The 15,866-nt window shown below is 39.8% G+C and overlaps 2 protein-coding genes across 3 annotated transcripts; one reads left to right on the top strand and one right to left on the bottom strand.

Moving 5' to 3' along the window:
• Positions 1-1,296: 1,296 nt before the first annotated feature.
• On the top strand, positions 1,297-6,100 carry LOC307004059 (uncharacterized protein; the record flags this gene model as incomplete). Its single annotated transcript, XM_079623001.1, has 3 exons — positions 1,297-1,523; positions 3,245-3,541; positions 5,135-6,100. 3 exons carry the CDS (start codon positions 1,297-1,299, stop codon positions 5,472-5,474), a joined length of 864 nt encoding a protein of 287 aa, XP_079479127.1. The 3' UTR covers positions 5,475-6,100.
• A 2,378-nt stretch (positions 6,101-8,478) lies between these two features.
• On the bottom strand, positions 8,479-13,936 carry sapcd1 (suppressor APC domain containing 1). Of its 2 annotated transcripts, none has more exons than XM_079623498.1 (4): positions 13,784-13,936; positions 12,021-12,170; positions 9,381-9,536; positions 8,479-9,283 (listed from the first exon to the last, which is right to left on the bottom strand). In XM_079623498.1, exons 1-4 carry the CDS (start codon positions 13,868-13,870, stop codon positions 9,203-9,205), a joined length of 474 nt encoding a protein of 157 aa, XP_079479624.1. In that variant the 5' UTR covers positions 13,871-13,936; the 3' UTR covers positions 8,479-9,202. The 2 variants fall into 2 exon arrangements, with proteins under 2 accessions (XP_079479624.1, XP_079479625.1); XM_079623499.1 differs by lacking the exon at positions 13,784-13,936 and adding an exon at positions 12,787-12,939.
• Positions 13,937-15,866: the final 1,930 nt, after the last annotated feature.

Genomic DNA, 15,866 nt, shown 5'->3' with positions numbered 1-15,866 from the left:
CGAGGACGTATGAATTCGTATGAATTAGTTAGCCACCTCGTAAAATTCATACGAATTGCCGTGAGATCGGGTTGGATTTGCAGTGTTTACCATGATGTCTAATGTTCACCTGTCCATTTCTGCTTCAGGACATCAAATTACTGATAGGTTCACTGAATCTCTCAATTGTTGGCCTGATATTTATAGCCAATTCTGAGGGAGTTGAAGTGGTGACAATGTTATTTGTTAGAAACTCCACAAGGGGCTTATGAATGGGGCGTTAAAGACTGTGAATGGGGCATTTCAAAGGGAAAAGGACAGGGTTAAACTAGATATTATGACTCCGGCTGACTTACAATGCACATCACACGTTGTGGTAGAACCGACCAGTGATACCTTGTGTTTTAACTATATGTCCTGGAATTATCATATTTGTGCTTTGCATTGCTGTGGCCTGCTTGTGGCCCAGATCTGGCAAACAGGGACACCCAAGAGCCGTAATTCCACTCTGCATGTGGGGCAGATCATCTTTCCATATGTGCTGGATCTGGGATATCAGATATTGCTATATGGGTATTAGATTGTGCAGAAAATGGATTGAGGATTGACATTTTTTTTTTTTTCAGATTGGAAAGACAGCAAGCGAAAAATAACCAATTTCAAAAACTCATGAATTATTTCAGAACTAGTTCTGTGCCACATTTCATAGGGATGTGTATACTTTTAAACTATCCCAACAACACATGAATTATTTTTTTTCTTTACCTAACATAAAACTTTATGAGTGTTCATAAAGTGATTTAGATAAACGCTTGTGTGATGCCTCTATCTCATTGAAAGAGATAAGGGAAGCTATTCATTCTTAAAAAGTCAACAAATATCCGAGAGTAGATGGACTCAGCTCTGAATTTTATAAGCTGTTTAGTCATAATTATCTTTTAAAGGTTTAAAGGTTGAGGAGAGTCCCCCTTATATGAAGTGCTTTGGGTGTAAAGCGCTATATAAATGCCTCATTCATTATGAGGAAAGCATAGAGAAAACATTTCTTCCAGCCACTTTATGCCAAGGGTTAATAACTCTTATCCCAACATTAAATAAAGATCCCATCTTCATAGAAAATTGCCATCCAGTCATACGGTTGAAAAATGAATTATAACATAATAGCTTTAGTCCTAGCAAAAAGATTCAGGGTTAATGCAGAAAAGACACATTTCCAATAATATTGTTCCGTATTGCAGACAAGGAGAGGAATGTGGTAGGGTAACAGTGAGTTTTTTTAATAACAAGTGGAGAGAATGATGGATATTACGGTGGGTGATGAGGCAGAGGAACACAGGAGGGAATGGAGACACTGTGGAAGGACGGGACACTGGAGACCTGGAGATAGTCCACAACGTGAAAACGAGACCAGACGATGAGCTGGGATGTGGTGTCTGTAGTTATAGAGGCAGTGATGAGGGTGATGGTGAGGTGCAGGTGTGTGTGATCATGAATGACATGCAGGGGAGAGCCAAAGAGGGTGATGGGAAATGTAGTGCAGATCTGTGACAAATATACGGTTAGTACTAGATATGTTACACTACTTAGACTTAATAATGGCGCTTTTCCATTACCAGTACCAGCTCAACTCGACTGAGTTTTTCGCTCCATTTTCCATAGCAGATAGTCTCTCCACAATAGTAACTGGTCGTCATAGCAACGCCGCAGGAAACTGCTGTGACGTCATCTTCTACGCGACACACACACGCTACCCACACACACAGGACAATGGAGGAAATCGAGTTTATACTGTTTTACTTAATATTAGTAATGAGTATATCACGCAATCTCTGGCCAAACTATTTAAAAATGGCGGGGTTATTCAGGATACTCCGTCTGGCACGCGCAATGATTGAATAGTGAATAGTGACGATTCTCTCTGACCAATCAGCAGTCTGCCGTGTTTTCACGTCACATTTTAGTATCGCCTCAGCTCGGCTCGCTCAGAACCTCGCCGGAGGTGATACGAAAAAAAGTATCTGGAAGCAGGTACCGGTACAACTTTTACACAGTGGAAAACCAAACTAAGGCAAGTCGAGTCAAGGCGAGCTAGTACTGTGTAGTAGAAAGCGCCTTAAATGTCTTAGGCTTCATTTTATTTTTAGATTACTACAACTTTTGAAACATAGGAAGTTCGGAACACACATTTTTATTTCAGGCTCTTCAAAAAATTGCTTTGGCGACTCCTGCAGGATGGTGCAGAAATGGAAATAGCTTAAACGAAGTAATAGTTCTTTTTAAATCAAGGACTTTAGACAAGGATTTCCAGTTTCTCCTTATCTAGTCTTAATTACAACACAATTCCTCAGCTCATATATCAATAGTAGTAATTTAAAGGGTATAAAAATTGGCAACACTAAAATATTAATTAGTCATTTTTATTCTTTATTCTTAAATTATTCATTACAAATTCCAGTGGCTTTGTGTTTTCTGTTAAGTTTCAGGGTTAAATTAAAATTTTAAGAAATGTGAATTGCTATCAATTAAAAAATGCTCTATTACTTCAATTGAGGTTATTGCCGTCAAAACTGCACACTATAAAACCTAACAGTTATATGAACTAAATAAAAATGAGGTAATTGTACTCAAATATTACCGAAAGTTATGTGGACACAAATTGAAACAGAACTTAAACTGAATGAGTTATAGAATATGTTTAGTTCCCAGCATGATCATTGGATAATAAGTGATTAATTAAGTGCTGATTCAACATTAGTGATGATCACCTGCTGTTAACAAGCAGAATCACTGAAGGAAAGAAAAACACAAGAACTACAACTGACTTCCAGCCACAGCCTTAGATGAACTCAACTGAAGCTGGAAAAGAAAATAAATCTCTCAAGCAACTCCACAAACAGCATCACCAGCTTCACTTATTACCAACCAGATTGACTTTATTTCTGTCAGACGTCTACAGAAGTTTTTATTGAGAATTAACAGAGGTTTCGAAGTTGATATTTTATTGAGTTTCATTTGAAGTCGTTGTGATGGTGATCGGTGTTTGCTTTACTGTGCGTTCACACCGGACGCGAATAGCGCGTCAAATTCGCGCCTGCCGCGTCTAGTTTGACGCTTGATCACTTTGTGTCCATTCGCGCGTCAAGAGCGAAATGAACGCGCGTAAAAACAAATTTGAGGCGAAATTTACGCGCGTCAGAGGCGAAAGTTTCAAAAGTTTCGAAACCCATTGACTGCCATCTTTTTACAAAATGTGAGATCTTGATAGATCATTTATCGAGAGAGTCACCGCTCTGTACTTGCTCTGGAGAGCAGAACAGCGGCGTAGGGGTCATCGTCGCCGTATTTGGGTCCACCAGACCCTTCGGAGGCGATCCCAGTTTGGCGAGTTTCACCATTTGCTCCAGGAGCTGCGCCTGGATGACGGCCGCTTTCAGCGGTACTTCCGCCTGTCTCGCACACAGTTTGATGACCTGCTGTCCCGCATCGGAGCGAGGATCACCCTCCAGAACACCAACTACAGGCGATCTATCCCAGCTGCGGAGCGCCTGTCCATCTGTCTTCGGTTAGTAAATGTATGATACTTTAAATACAGTATATTCAATATGCTAACATATGCTATGCTATCAATGTTCTTTAAAAACTGTGGTAACGTTAGGCTACGGATACCACTGTTGGTGCTCTTTCTAGTGATACTCAGTTAACTATAACCTAACGTTAGACATAACCTAGAAATTAAAATATTATCTTGGCAGACGTAACGTTAATACTGTCATGTTTTTCTGTAAACACAGTGATCTTTCTAGTGATACTGAGTTAACTGCTAACGTTATAACCTAGACATTAAAATATTCTCTTGGCAGACGTGATACTGTCATTGTGACATCCTAAAATATGTCAATTTGTGGTTCTGGGTGAAATTTATTTTATTTTATTTGCTCATTTTAATAGAGCATTATTTGGGTCTGAGAGATCGGGACTTTTATTTTAAAAAGTGAACTGAGGACTGTGACGGAGGAGCTGTAACGTCATTGCGCCGGCGCCCTCACAGCTGCTGGAGATTATGTGCGACGCATAGGCTACACGTTTGCTTCTGTCTCTTAAAATTTTCCTGTTTTCACAGGTATGCCTTTCGCAACAACTAAACAATATGCATATGAGTTATGTGAGATCTTTGTGTATGTTCATGGTGTAAATATTTTGTGCATAAATGTTCTGGTTGGTGAAAATAGTGAATGTGTGTAGATTGTCCGCCATTTTGTGGACGCTGTGATATTTATGTAACTCGTGTAATGCATTATATTCAATTCATACAGGCTCCAGTTACCAGGTATAGCGTTCATTTATTAGTTAACTTGTATTAAATTTGTGTATTGGTTGATTAGAGTTCATGTGTATAAATATCCATGTATTTCTCCAGCCAAATGTTTCAAACAGCCATTTCAGTGCAAACTGTAAGTTAATACTGTTCTATTTCCTGGCAATTCAGAGGTAACAAACTAATGCTAATGTAACATGATGGCAGTGCTGATTTTAAAATCAGTAACTATAATGTTTACGTATGGGTTACATATATTTCTCGAGTTTCTAGGCCTTGCATGTTTAGTCATGTGTTGATTTTATATAAAATACCCTTTGGCTCATTCTGAGTAGATTTAAAGGAGCCATGTGAAAAGCTATAATGTATAATTTTGTGTGGAGAAAAAAAAGGAAAATGTAAATGTGAAATGTGCATTGTTGTGATAATAGAGAAAATGAAAGAATGACACTTATGCACTAATTAGAAAAAAAAATACTTTATTTGAAAACAATGTGGAAAAAACCCCAATTAAATAGACAGTTGCTGGAGATTATGTGCGACGCACACACGTTTGCTTCTGTCTCTTCAATTTTCCCTGTTTTCACAGGACTTTCTAATCTGTAAACAAGGTTTTCTGCACGGGGCCTGCAACATCATGTTGTTCTGTATAAACACAGTGATCTTTCTAGTGATACTGACTGAGTTAACTGCTATAACCTAGAAATTAAATATCTCTATCTGTAAGCAATAGTGCTTGATTATTGGCATTTTAATATACCATAAAGCATTTAATAGTATACTTGTTGAATATGAAACTACAAGTGTACTTGTAATAATATTTATAACAATGTTTTCTAGGTTTCTTGCCACTGGGGACTCATTCAGGACGATAGCGTCCAGCTACAGGGTTGGTGTCTCCACAGTGTGCCAGATCGTTGCCCAGGTAGTGACTGCCATCTGGGACTGCCTTGTGGAGGGCTACATGGCTGTGCCCACCACCGATGACTGGAGGTCCATCGCAGAGGAGTTTCAGGAGCGGTGGAACTTCCCTCTGTGCGTTGGAGCGGTGGATGGGAAGCATGTGGTGATAAAGGCACCCCCCAACTCAGGATCCCAGTTCCACAACTACAAGGGAATGTTCTCCATCGTTCTACTTGCAGTTTACACAACATGCACATGTATTAAGTTTAAACTCTGAGTCACTAACCTTTTCAAAATTACAGGTTTTCCATGTTTGTATACAAGTTTTTTTTTTTAATAAATAAATGGAGCCAGCCTCCAAAAGTAATTAACCTTTTTTTGTTGTTGTTGGTTGTCTACATTTGTTGTGGCAAAAATGTATTTTTAAACATCATCACTGCGTAAGAGACACTCTGAATCAAATGAGATTTTATAAAATGATTTATTCTTGCAAGAAGTTCCCCGTCAGCCGTCACCACACAGAAGTTACACTGTGAAGTGAGTGAGACCCAGAAGTGGAGGGCTGCGCACATTTTATACCCATTTCAAGGTCTTCAGTTGCTCTTCCTAGTAGTTTTCCACAGACCAAGGACTCATTACTGCTAGCTTCAATTTATCACTAGTTGACCCTTAAGCCCCCACCCAAACTAGATGACCTCTGACCTCTGCCCAGCCGTTCTCAGTGTCTCACTCCTTCACTTCAGGTGTATAAACATACATTCATTTCATAAACAGAATCTTCTCTAACTACAAGTGAGAGACACACATGTGACATTCTTTGAATCATCTATATTTTACTAAAGAGCAATGAATATCATAAAATTGCCATCACACATTACAATGTTTCATATAATCTATATTTAGATATGGAATAAATAGCATTAAATACAAAATGAATACGTCTCGTATATTTAAAAAAACAAGTTATGTGATAAAATATTAGCTTTGTTGTGCATAGAACCACACCAGGCATTTAAACAGATTGTAAAATAATTTATTAAGGAAAATTGTAAAAGAAATAGTAAGAACAGAAAAAAAATTTAGAGACAGGAATAAAAAGGGGCTGGGGAGACAGGAGAAGGAGATATGGTTCAAAATCTCTGATATGGTTCTGTCAAGAAAATATTAAATATTAATACGACACATTGGTAACAATACTCAAGAGAGATTACATTTCTTGATCTGTAAACATAACATATAATATGCCTTGTAATGTGTCTTTATTGGAAACACACCTGTCACTGTCTCCCCTGATTGTTCTTTGGGGTGTCCCTGGTCCTGGAGGTGGTTGTCCTCTCCGATCCAGGCCTCGACCAGGCGCGAATTTTCGCAGAAGTTCAGATTTTTCAACTCGGGCGGCAGACGCGAATTCGCGTCAAACGCGTGAATGCACAAAAAGCACTACATAAATCATTCGCGCGTAACGCGACAGACGCTCAATTTGCGCCATTCGCGGGAACTTGACGCGCTATTCGAGTCCAGTGTGAACACAGCATTAACGCGCCAGACGCTCAATTCGCGCCATTCGCGCGACCTTGACGCGCGAATGAGGCGTATTCGCGTCTACCGCGCCGCACTCTACGCCTCATTCTCGCCGCAGGAATTTTTTACGCGCGTAACGCGTCTTTGCATTGACTTAACATTGAAATCGCTCGCGCCTGACGCGCTATTCGCGTCCGGTGTGAACGCACCATTAGTTTGCCTCTTGCCCCTTGACTTTTGCAAATAAGTTTTTCTCTGGCTGCTGTAACTGAGTGTTCATAAAACACATTTGTTTTGGCACAAAAGCCAAGAAAAAATATGATCTGGTGTTGATGTTTAAGTATTAATGATGACGACAATCCTCGCCGTTGATCAGCAAGTGATCCAATGAAATTAATGACGTTGGCGCACAAGCTTTTCAAGCAAGCTCAATGAGACAGACACAGGTAGCTTTTCGCTAATATGAAACGCAAAGCAGCTTGTTTTCATTTAAATTCAGCAAGAAACGTTCCGAGGAGCAGGAGGAGGAAACTCCTGCCATTTTAAGTAACGCGGTTACAAGAGACGAGTTACCATCCTGCTCGGCCGCCCTCTCCCCATCAAGTCCTCCCGAAACACCCCCTCACACCAGCAAGGCAAGTAGGCCGCTAACAGTTAGGCTAACGTTAACGTTAGTGTCTGGCTGTCTGTATGCACATTTTCTGGAGGGAAAAATAATATTGGCAATAGGCAGACGTAACTTATGATAGCGTTTTATGTGTTATAGGAGGAGACAGGGTTCAGCAGCCTAGCACAAACGCCGTTCCCCAAGAAGACCTGTCACAACCTCTGCTAGACCTGCATCGATGGATGAGGATGAGCCCAAACTCTGTACATTCCCAGCCACACACATATCACACCCTCCAAAGATATAATTCCATTTCAGTCTTTTTGTGTATTTAACGTTCAAAAGAGATAAATGAAGTTGTGGTGAAGGTGTATGTCTTTGTCCGCTTCAGCACTGAGCGACACAAAAGCCACACAGGTAGGCGCTGAAACGGAGATGAAGGGGAACCCGATTTTTTTTTGGCTTATTTTAACTGGCCCATCCAGTTTTCTGGAGGCCAACCTCCAATCAAAATCCTGGCGCCGCTAATGCCTAGAATATCAAAATCGACTGTTGGTGGTAGATCATTTTCCTTTTTAGCACCAAAACTTTGGAACAGTCTTTGGAAGCAGACACACTCTGTCAGATTAAATCTAGACTAAAAACACATCTCTTTTACCTGGCATTCACATAAAACATTAATAATTATAATTAATTAATAATTATGGGGTAATAATTTGGCAGGGAGTTCAAATTTGGCACAACACCAGACCTTACACTGCTGAAATCCACCTGCATTTGGCGGGCTGCCGAGTGTTAATGTAAAGCCTTGATCCCAATATATAGCTTCTAAATAACTGGTTTGCAAATTCCAAATCGGATAAATAACCACAATTCTTAAAAAAACAAGCTGTGAAGTCGAAAACCAGACTGGGAAGCAAACGTTTACCTGTAGAAGACCTAAAACAGGATCTCTGAAAACATGCTGCATTTATTGTTTATGAGATTCTGCTGCTCTCTGCTGGACTATCTGTCATTCCATTCTGGTTTTGCAATAACTTGAATTGAGGTGAATCAAAAGGATGGTTGATTCATTAATAATAATAAAAATAACAACAATAATATGGAAGTTCTTGTTTCTTTTAAGTATTTAATAATAATTTAAAATGTACATCAAATGTCCAAATGTAAAAATGCCATTGGGTGTCCCAAATAAAGGGACCAAAATACATTTCCCAAATACAGAATAATAAAATTACATGTCATTTTACTGTAACATGTATAAACATTTACCCCCATTTCGTCCCTTATAAATCAACAATCCCACAGGTTATTCAATTCTTAATATTCTCATTTCTGTTCCAAGGCTGGTCTTTAGAAGATCTTGACTAGAACTAGATCTTGACTAAAACCTATTACAAGTCATCTTGTAATATAACTGTAATTTTACATTATATTAATTAATTGCGAGAGTTGTATATATATGTATATATATATATATATATATATATGGATGGATGGATGAATGAATGAATGGATGGATGGATGGATGAATGAATGAATGAATGAATGAATGAATGAATGAATGAATGAATGAATGAATGAATGAATGAATGAATGAATGAATGAATGGATGGATGGATGGATGGATGGATGGATGGATGGATGGATGGATGGATGGATGGATGTCCAAAAATATTCCAAATATTTTGGGAAAAAACAACATCTATGGGTCTCTTTCTGATAAATAATGTAAGACAGGTTACAATAGTATACCAGAGCATAAATTAATTTTAATATTCAGTCTTTTCAAAGCTATTTTAACTATTTACAATTCGCTGTTTGATTTGGTTGAAACCATTTTGCGATGAAAGTTGTAAATGTGTGGATGTGATCAATCAGATGTAAGACACCAGCTGCTGAAGTCGTGCCTTCTCAAGCTCCAACATGGAAATCTGTTGATTCCGTCGATTAACTTCCTGTATATAAAATACACACAGCGCATGTTATGCTGAATCCGATACTGCACAACAGAAACAAAAACAACAAAAATACCACTATTATTATTATCATCACCTTGACCAGTGTGGCATTGCTCCACCGGAGGTCCCAATCTGAACCTCCAGTCTCTTCTGGGGCCAGATTGTTCCAGATACAGGAGTCGCTCATCAAACTACCCAGACTCCCATTAACACGCTGCATACAGGACCGCAGCGCACAGGAGCAACTGCCCTGCAAGGCACAGGATCATTATTTACACATTTTGGACAGTAATCTCAAAAAAGAAAATCAAATAATCATCTAAAAGTATTTTCTTCTTAAAATGTAAATGCATTTAAATTCTTCATATTTTCAAAGAGAGGCGTGAATCATTGGTTGTTCGCTACTAACTTCATCCTTTCATGTGCATACACTTCATGAACTCAGGGTAAAAGCCTGAGTCAACAGACAAATTTGATTATCAGCACTCAAGCCTGATTAGATTGGTTTGGTTTTGTCAAACTTGAAACTAATCCCATAACCCACGAGCATGAGCACGTGCACATACCAAAGTGACGTTGGCACCGAACAACCAATCGCGTTCGATATGGATAGAGCGAGAGCGATATATTTTTCCGCGGAGGAGCAAGAGATAATCATTCAGAATTACAATGAATTTAAACATGTATTTCAAGCTCGAAGCAATACGGTCAATACAGAGAAGCAATACAGAGAAGACTGTTGGAGAAAGATTGCTGATTGCGTTAATGCGTCTTTATCTGCTGCCAAGAACATTTGGAGTTGGGGTTGCATCTAAAAATTAATGAATATTTATATTCTGTGTGTAATATATTTATATTTATATTCACCTGTGTTCTGTTAATTAGTGTCACCTGTGTTTGTATTTAAGTTCCGTCTGTTCAGTCAGTCTTTGTCTGATCTCCGTTATATTTAGTGTGTGTTGCTGCCTGTTCTGCGTTCAATTACCATTAAATAAACCCTCGTTCTGGAAATATATCCTCGTCTCCATCTGCCTTCCTGCAACCAGAAGATCGGACCAGTCCATATGGACGACGGGGCTATGTTTGACGCAATTGCTCGAGAGCATGGAATTATTTTCCTTCGCAGAAAACTGTATTCGTCGAGCCGTCACTAGCCCCCTCGACGACGAAACCCTCAAGCTGCTTTTCTGGATCATGGCCAATTTCTACCAGGCCACCGACCTCCCAAACACAGATGGACTGAACTGGATTGAAGCCATCGGCAGGTGTTTGGTGAGCGTCGCGTCCCGATCCAGAAAACAACCACCAGCAGCCTTCGAGATCACCCTTCCAGAGTCTCGTCCCTTCATCTCCGCCATGGCCCATCAGGTCAACGGTTCCACCAGTGTCCCTCGTCCCCCCGGATCCGCCTTGGTAGCTCGTCGACCTACCCTCACCTTTGGACTGCTCTCCTCTGGCTACGCCCCGTCCCTTCATCACCCCCGGCTCCATTTGACTCCTCACTCCCTTCTGCTCGTCCTTGGCCCTCCCTCCCTGGGAGGTTCTGTCTGTTCAGTCAGTTTTTGTCCGATCTTCGTTATATTTAGTGTGTGTTGCTGCCTGTTCTGTGTTCAATTACCATTAAACCTGAAAATATATCCTCGTCTCCGTCTGCCTTCCTGCAACCACCCGTGACACCTCTAGGTGACACTTTATTTTGATGGCCCCTTTTGAACATTCTGTTGAATATATACAGGTGCTGGTCATATAATTAGAATATCATCAAAAAGTTGATTTATTTCAAGAATTAAACTTAACAGGTGAAACTAATATATTATATAGACTCATTACATGCAAAGTGAGATATGTCAAGTCTTTATTTGTTATAATTTTGATGATTATGGCTTACAGCTTATGAAACCCACGAAATGAAAATCTAAGAAAATTCGAATATTACATGAAATCACACAGTAATTACACAGTAATACCATGGTCATTGAACCAGGTTTTGGTTATTTTGGCAGTGTGGGCAGGTGCAAATCCTGCTGGAAAATGAAGAAAGCATGAAGTGCTCTGAAAATGTCCTGGTAGACGGCTGCGTTGACTCTGGATTTAATAAAGTCCTCTTTTCTGATGAGAGGAAATTTTGCATCTCATTTGGAAACCGCGGTCCCAGAGTCTGGAGGAAGAGAGGAGAGGCACAGAATCCACGTTGTTTGAAGTCCAGTGTAAAGTTTCCACAGTCAGTGATGGTTTGGGGTGCCATGTCATCTGCTGGTGTTGGTCCACTGTGTTTTCTGAGGTCCAAGGTCAACGCAGCCGTCTACCAGGAAGTTTCAGAGCACTTCATGCTTCTTGCTGCTGACCAACTTCATGGAGATGCAGATTTCATTTTCCAACAGGACTTGGCACCTGCACACAGTGCCAAAGCTACTAGTACCTGCTTTAAGAACCATGGTATCCCTGTTCTTAATTGGCCAGCAAACTCGCCTGACCTTTTTCAACTTTTTTATGATATTCTAATTATATGACCAGCACCTGTATAAGTAACTTTGTAACTACATGTCAACTAACTATCATTAGAGATTTAGTAGACTGTCTGCATAATATCTGCTAACTCTTTATTGTGATGGTCCTCCAACAGACACTCTACTGACTATCAGTAACTTTGCAACTTCATGTCAACTTATTCTAAACCTATACTTCTGTTTTTACATGACAGCTTTACTCGGGTGTGTTTTGTGACAGTACGTACCTCTCCTTCCAAGTCTCCCGTGTTGAAGCTAATCTGCCTTCGTAAATTCAGCTGCAGGCGATTCTGGTACCACAGTTGTGTTTGTTCCACAACCTGCAGTCCAGCCCACAGGACGTCCTTCTGTCTTTCCAGATCTCTACGTCTCTTCAGCTGAAAGAAATACCTTAATTTAGCGAAACATCATAATTGTTGAACCTCACACTACAGTATCAACTGCAAGTGTGGTGGCACATTAAAAAGACAGAATAAAGCATTACGACTAGAGCACATATTGGAGAATATATTGTTTGTGATATTGATAATCAGCTGATATTTGGCCATTTTGAGATTAACTTTGAGATGCAGTAGCATTGGTTGATAACCTGCCTGTTTGGTAGTAAAAACATTTGATCGGCGGACAGAAATATTTAGTTCAGCAAAAATTCTCTCTTTGCTTACGGTACGTCCCTTGACAAAGTTTTCTTCTTCTTTTTTTGTTGTTTATTTGCATTCTTGGTGATGTGATGTTGTGTGGAGTTATCTTTCTCTCCCCCTTTGTACAGTAATTGGGATCAGCTGTGGGAGATTGCGTTGAGTAGATTGTGTTTGAGATTAGCCCCCCTGCCTTAACCACTACTTAGAAATTCCCTAGCAATTGTCTAGTCTCGCTGTGCCAGACCTTCACGGCCGAAGAGGAAGTCTGACTGACTTGTAAAGCCACAAATCACAGTTTGTTTTGTTCAGTGTCATGTTTAGGGGTCTGAAAATGTAAAGTCGATGTCCCTACCATAACAGACTGGTGAAAATTTCTGGACGCCTTGAAGTATATGCCATGAAGTTCTCATATGAAAATCCAATGTTTAGTTGACCATGATAAACATTCATTGTCACAGCTGTAAAGATGACAGCTTTCTTATTCCATGAGAGTCACGTCTTTGTTTCCAAATGAACTGTTAAAGAACGCAAGCACACCTCTTAGGGAAATCCTGTGAAATTTAACCAATCAGATGACGACTTCAAAACTCCAGGGCTGCATCCGAAAACTCAGGCAGCCTTATCAGGCAATGACTTTGCATGCATCTTTGCAGCGTTTGTGTATGAAGGTACCTCACGAAACAGACAGACTTCTGACGCAGCGTAAGAGTGAGCTTTGGAGAAAACTAAGCAAACATTGAATTACTACAACAGTAATTTCTCACTAGAATGACATCAGAAGTGGAAAACATGGGCTATTTTTAATTTTTGGGTGAACTATCTCTTTAAGCTTTTGGACGCAGCCCTGAAGTGTTTACAATTTTGTGTGTGCCTCTGAGGCTGAGACTAGCAGTTGCCTTGCAGTCGCTTAGAGCCTTAGCCTAACCTTAGCTACCGTTAGCAATTATCTAGAACATATTACGTCTAGCAACCAAACATCTTAACAACTTAAATACAACCAAGAACACCTCAGCAACCATCAAAGACATGCTTAGCAACAACGGAACACCTTGGCAAGTATTTTAAATACAGTACATGGCCTACATAGTTCTCATTTCGTCTAAGCCATCTAACCTTCTAACCTCGTTTCAACCTGTCCAAGTATGCAAACTACATAAGTCTTAAACCTTCAGACTGCAAATTTCCATTCAACATTTGTCTTTGCAATCTTTCATTTTTAAGTTTAATCACAATAGACTGTCTTGCTTTTTCCAAGAGGAGGTTTTAAATGATTTGCTCCCTTTTATGAATGGTCCCATCCCATCTGAGGAACACCCCCCACCCCTCACCCCCACCCCCAATTCTCTTACCCAGTGGAAACATTGCAGAGCATCAGGGCTGTAGAGGCTGTTCTGGAGAGGGATGATGAGGACGGTATAAGAGTCATCACATGCCATGTGTATAAACGCCGTTGTATAAACACAATGAATATTCGGGAGAGAGAGAAACAAGAAACTGAGAAATACGAAGCCTTGTGAGAGAGAGCGAGAGAGGGAGGGACAGAGGGATGGACAGATGAAGAAATGCAAATAGATATTCAGAAAAATTTCTACAAAGCTAATGATGAACAGCATTTGCGATTGTGCTGGGTGCATTGCACACACTGCAAAACCAAACCAATAAACATCTAATTGCACCTACAGATAATATCAGAGACCAGATTTTGGAATTGTAAGTTACTGTTTCGCTCAGCAAATAACAGTCAATAACCAAACCTGAGCTGTCAGTGGAACAGTCCTCCCATAATTATGCATTCCTGTTGCAACATGTTAGGGAATGTGACTAAACCTGGTCTGAAATAATAACAGGCGTGTTAACACAACTATTTGAAAATAAACCAATACAATTTCAGATGTAATACCAAGGGTGTTGACAAAAACTGAGCATTTGGACCACATTTATAAAGAAGCTAAATTTATAAAGAAATGCAACTTTGCAGTTGAAACTGCGGTTCATTTACAACTTAAATTTTACATTGGTTGCAGAAGACTTGAAATAGAAAACCATGACACAAATTAAATTATTTAAGTGGATGATTTTATTATAAAGTATTACTCCTCATACTATAAATGTCAATACAAAATAGACCAACTCTTTGTGTCTTTAAAGGTACAATATGTAAGAATTTTGTATCAAAATGTCCAAAAACCACTTGCACTGTGTTATATATTTCTTTCAATTATGTACTTACATTATGTTTCCAAGAATTTGTAAATTCAGAGAAATTCACAATTTTTAATAGTGCCCATCCCTTGTCACTTGTCGCCTGTCAATGACGAAATATATGTTATCCCTGGTTTCCGTTTGTACTGCCATAGTAACAATGGCGACAGATGTGAATAACTGCATAATGTTTAGCAGCATGCTGTTGTTGTTTCGTTCAAACATTATAAACCCTGGCAAGCAGACTTTGGGACAAAAGGAGAAATAAAACGAGGATCAATATCGGCATGGCATTTTCGTGATGGGAATGTGCTTTCAGGAGCCAGCTGAGACCATGAGGTGAGTGTCATTATTTGTTGTGGAGACAGTAACAAAACTTTTTAATGAACAGACATGCTTTAAAACTGGTTAAGAGACTATGTAAAATTAGGTAAAACTGAAATAAAATGTGAAGTAAATATTTTTAGAGTTAATATCAAAAAGCGAACATTGAAAATGAGCAGTTAACATATCTAGTATGAGTTTGTGTGATGGAGACATTACTGTATGTGTTAGTTTGGAGTACTAATATTTCCTGATTTTGTGGATATTGTCATTAACCTCTGGAATGAGTGTTTTATCATTACAGATGGATTAAGTGAAACGACAAACTTTAAAGAAGCTGATAATTCTTAGTCAATTTGATGAAAAGACGATACAGAGCATGGGACTTTAATTGGATTGGTTGTTTGGTTCCCTTTCGAGAACGGTCACTTCGTATTGCAGAGCTATACGCAGTGGGGAAACTCCTTTCCTCAGATTATTGAAGCTTTTGCAGCTGCACAGCGAGCACAGAGAGCGACTGTCTCACTCATTGGCTGTAACTGCACATCCAATGGCGAAGGGGCCTCTGACGTGTGTGCCAATCAGCTATCAAAGAGCCCGAATTCGCCATTATAGCAGATTTTCTCTACTTCAGCGAAAACTTGTGTGTCCTCCGTAAACTTTGAAGCTATCGCCGTCGAAACAAGCCTTATCCTGCTAGAACGAGCCTTCGCACAGCGGACTGCGCCTTCAACTCGTCTTGGAAGCCGCTTTCTCCTGTCGCCGTTCTCCATTGGCCATAGTGGATCAACATATATCCTTTCATTTTTAACTGTTACGTTATACAGTCTGAAAGAGCTGCGAGCGTTGTTTCAAATGCCTCGCTCAACATGCGGCACGTGCGGATCCCATCTGCACGAGGCTGAC

This window comes from Phoxinus phoxinus (assembly GCF_949152265.1).
Source record: "Phoxinus phoxinus genome assembly, chromosome: 9".
NCBI lineage: Eukaryota > Metazoa > Chordata > Actinopteri > Cypriniformes > Leuciscidae > Phoxinus > Phoxinus phoxinus.
Note: the sequence above shows the minus strand (reverse complement) of the source record. Positions and strands in the feature narration are given on the sequence as shown.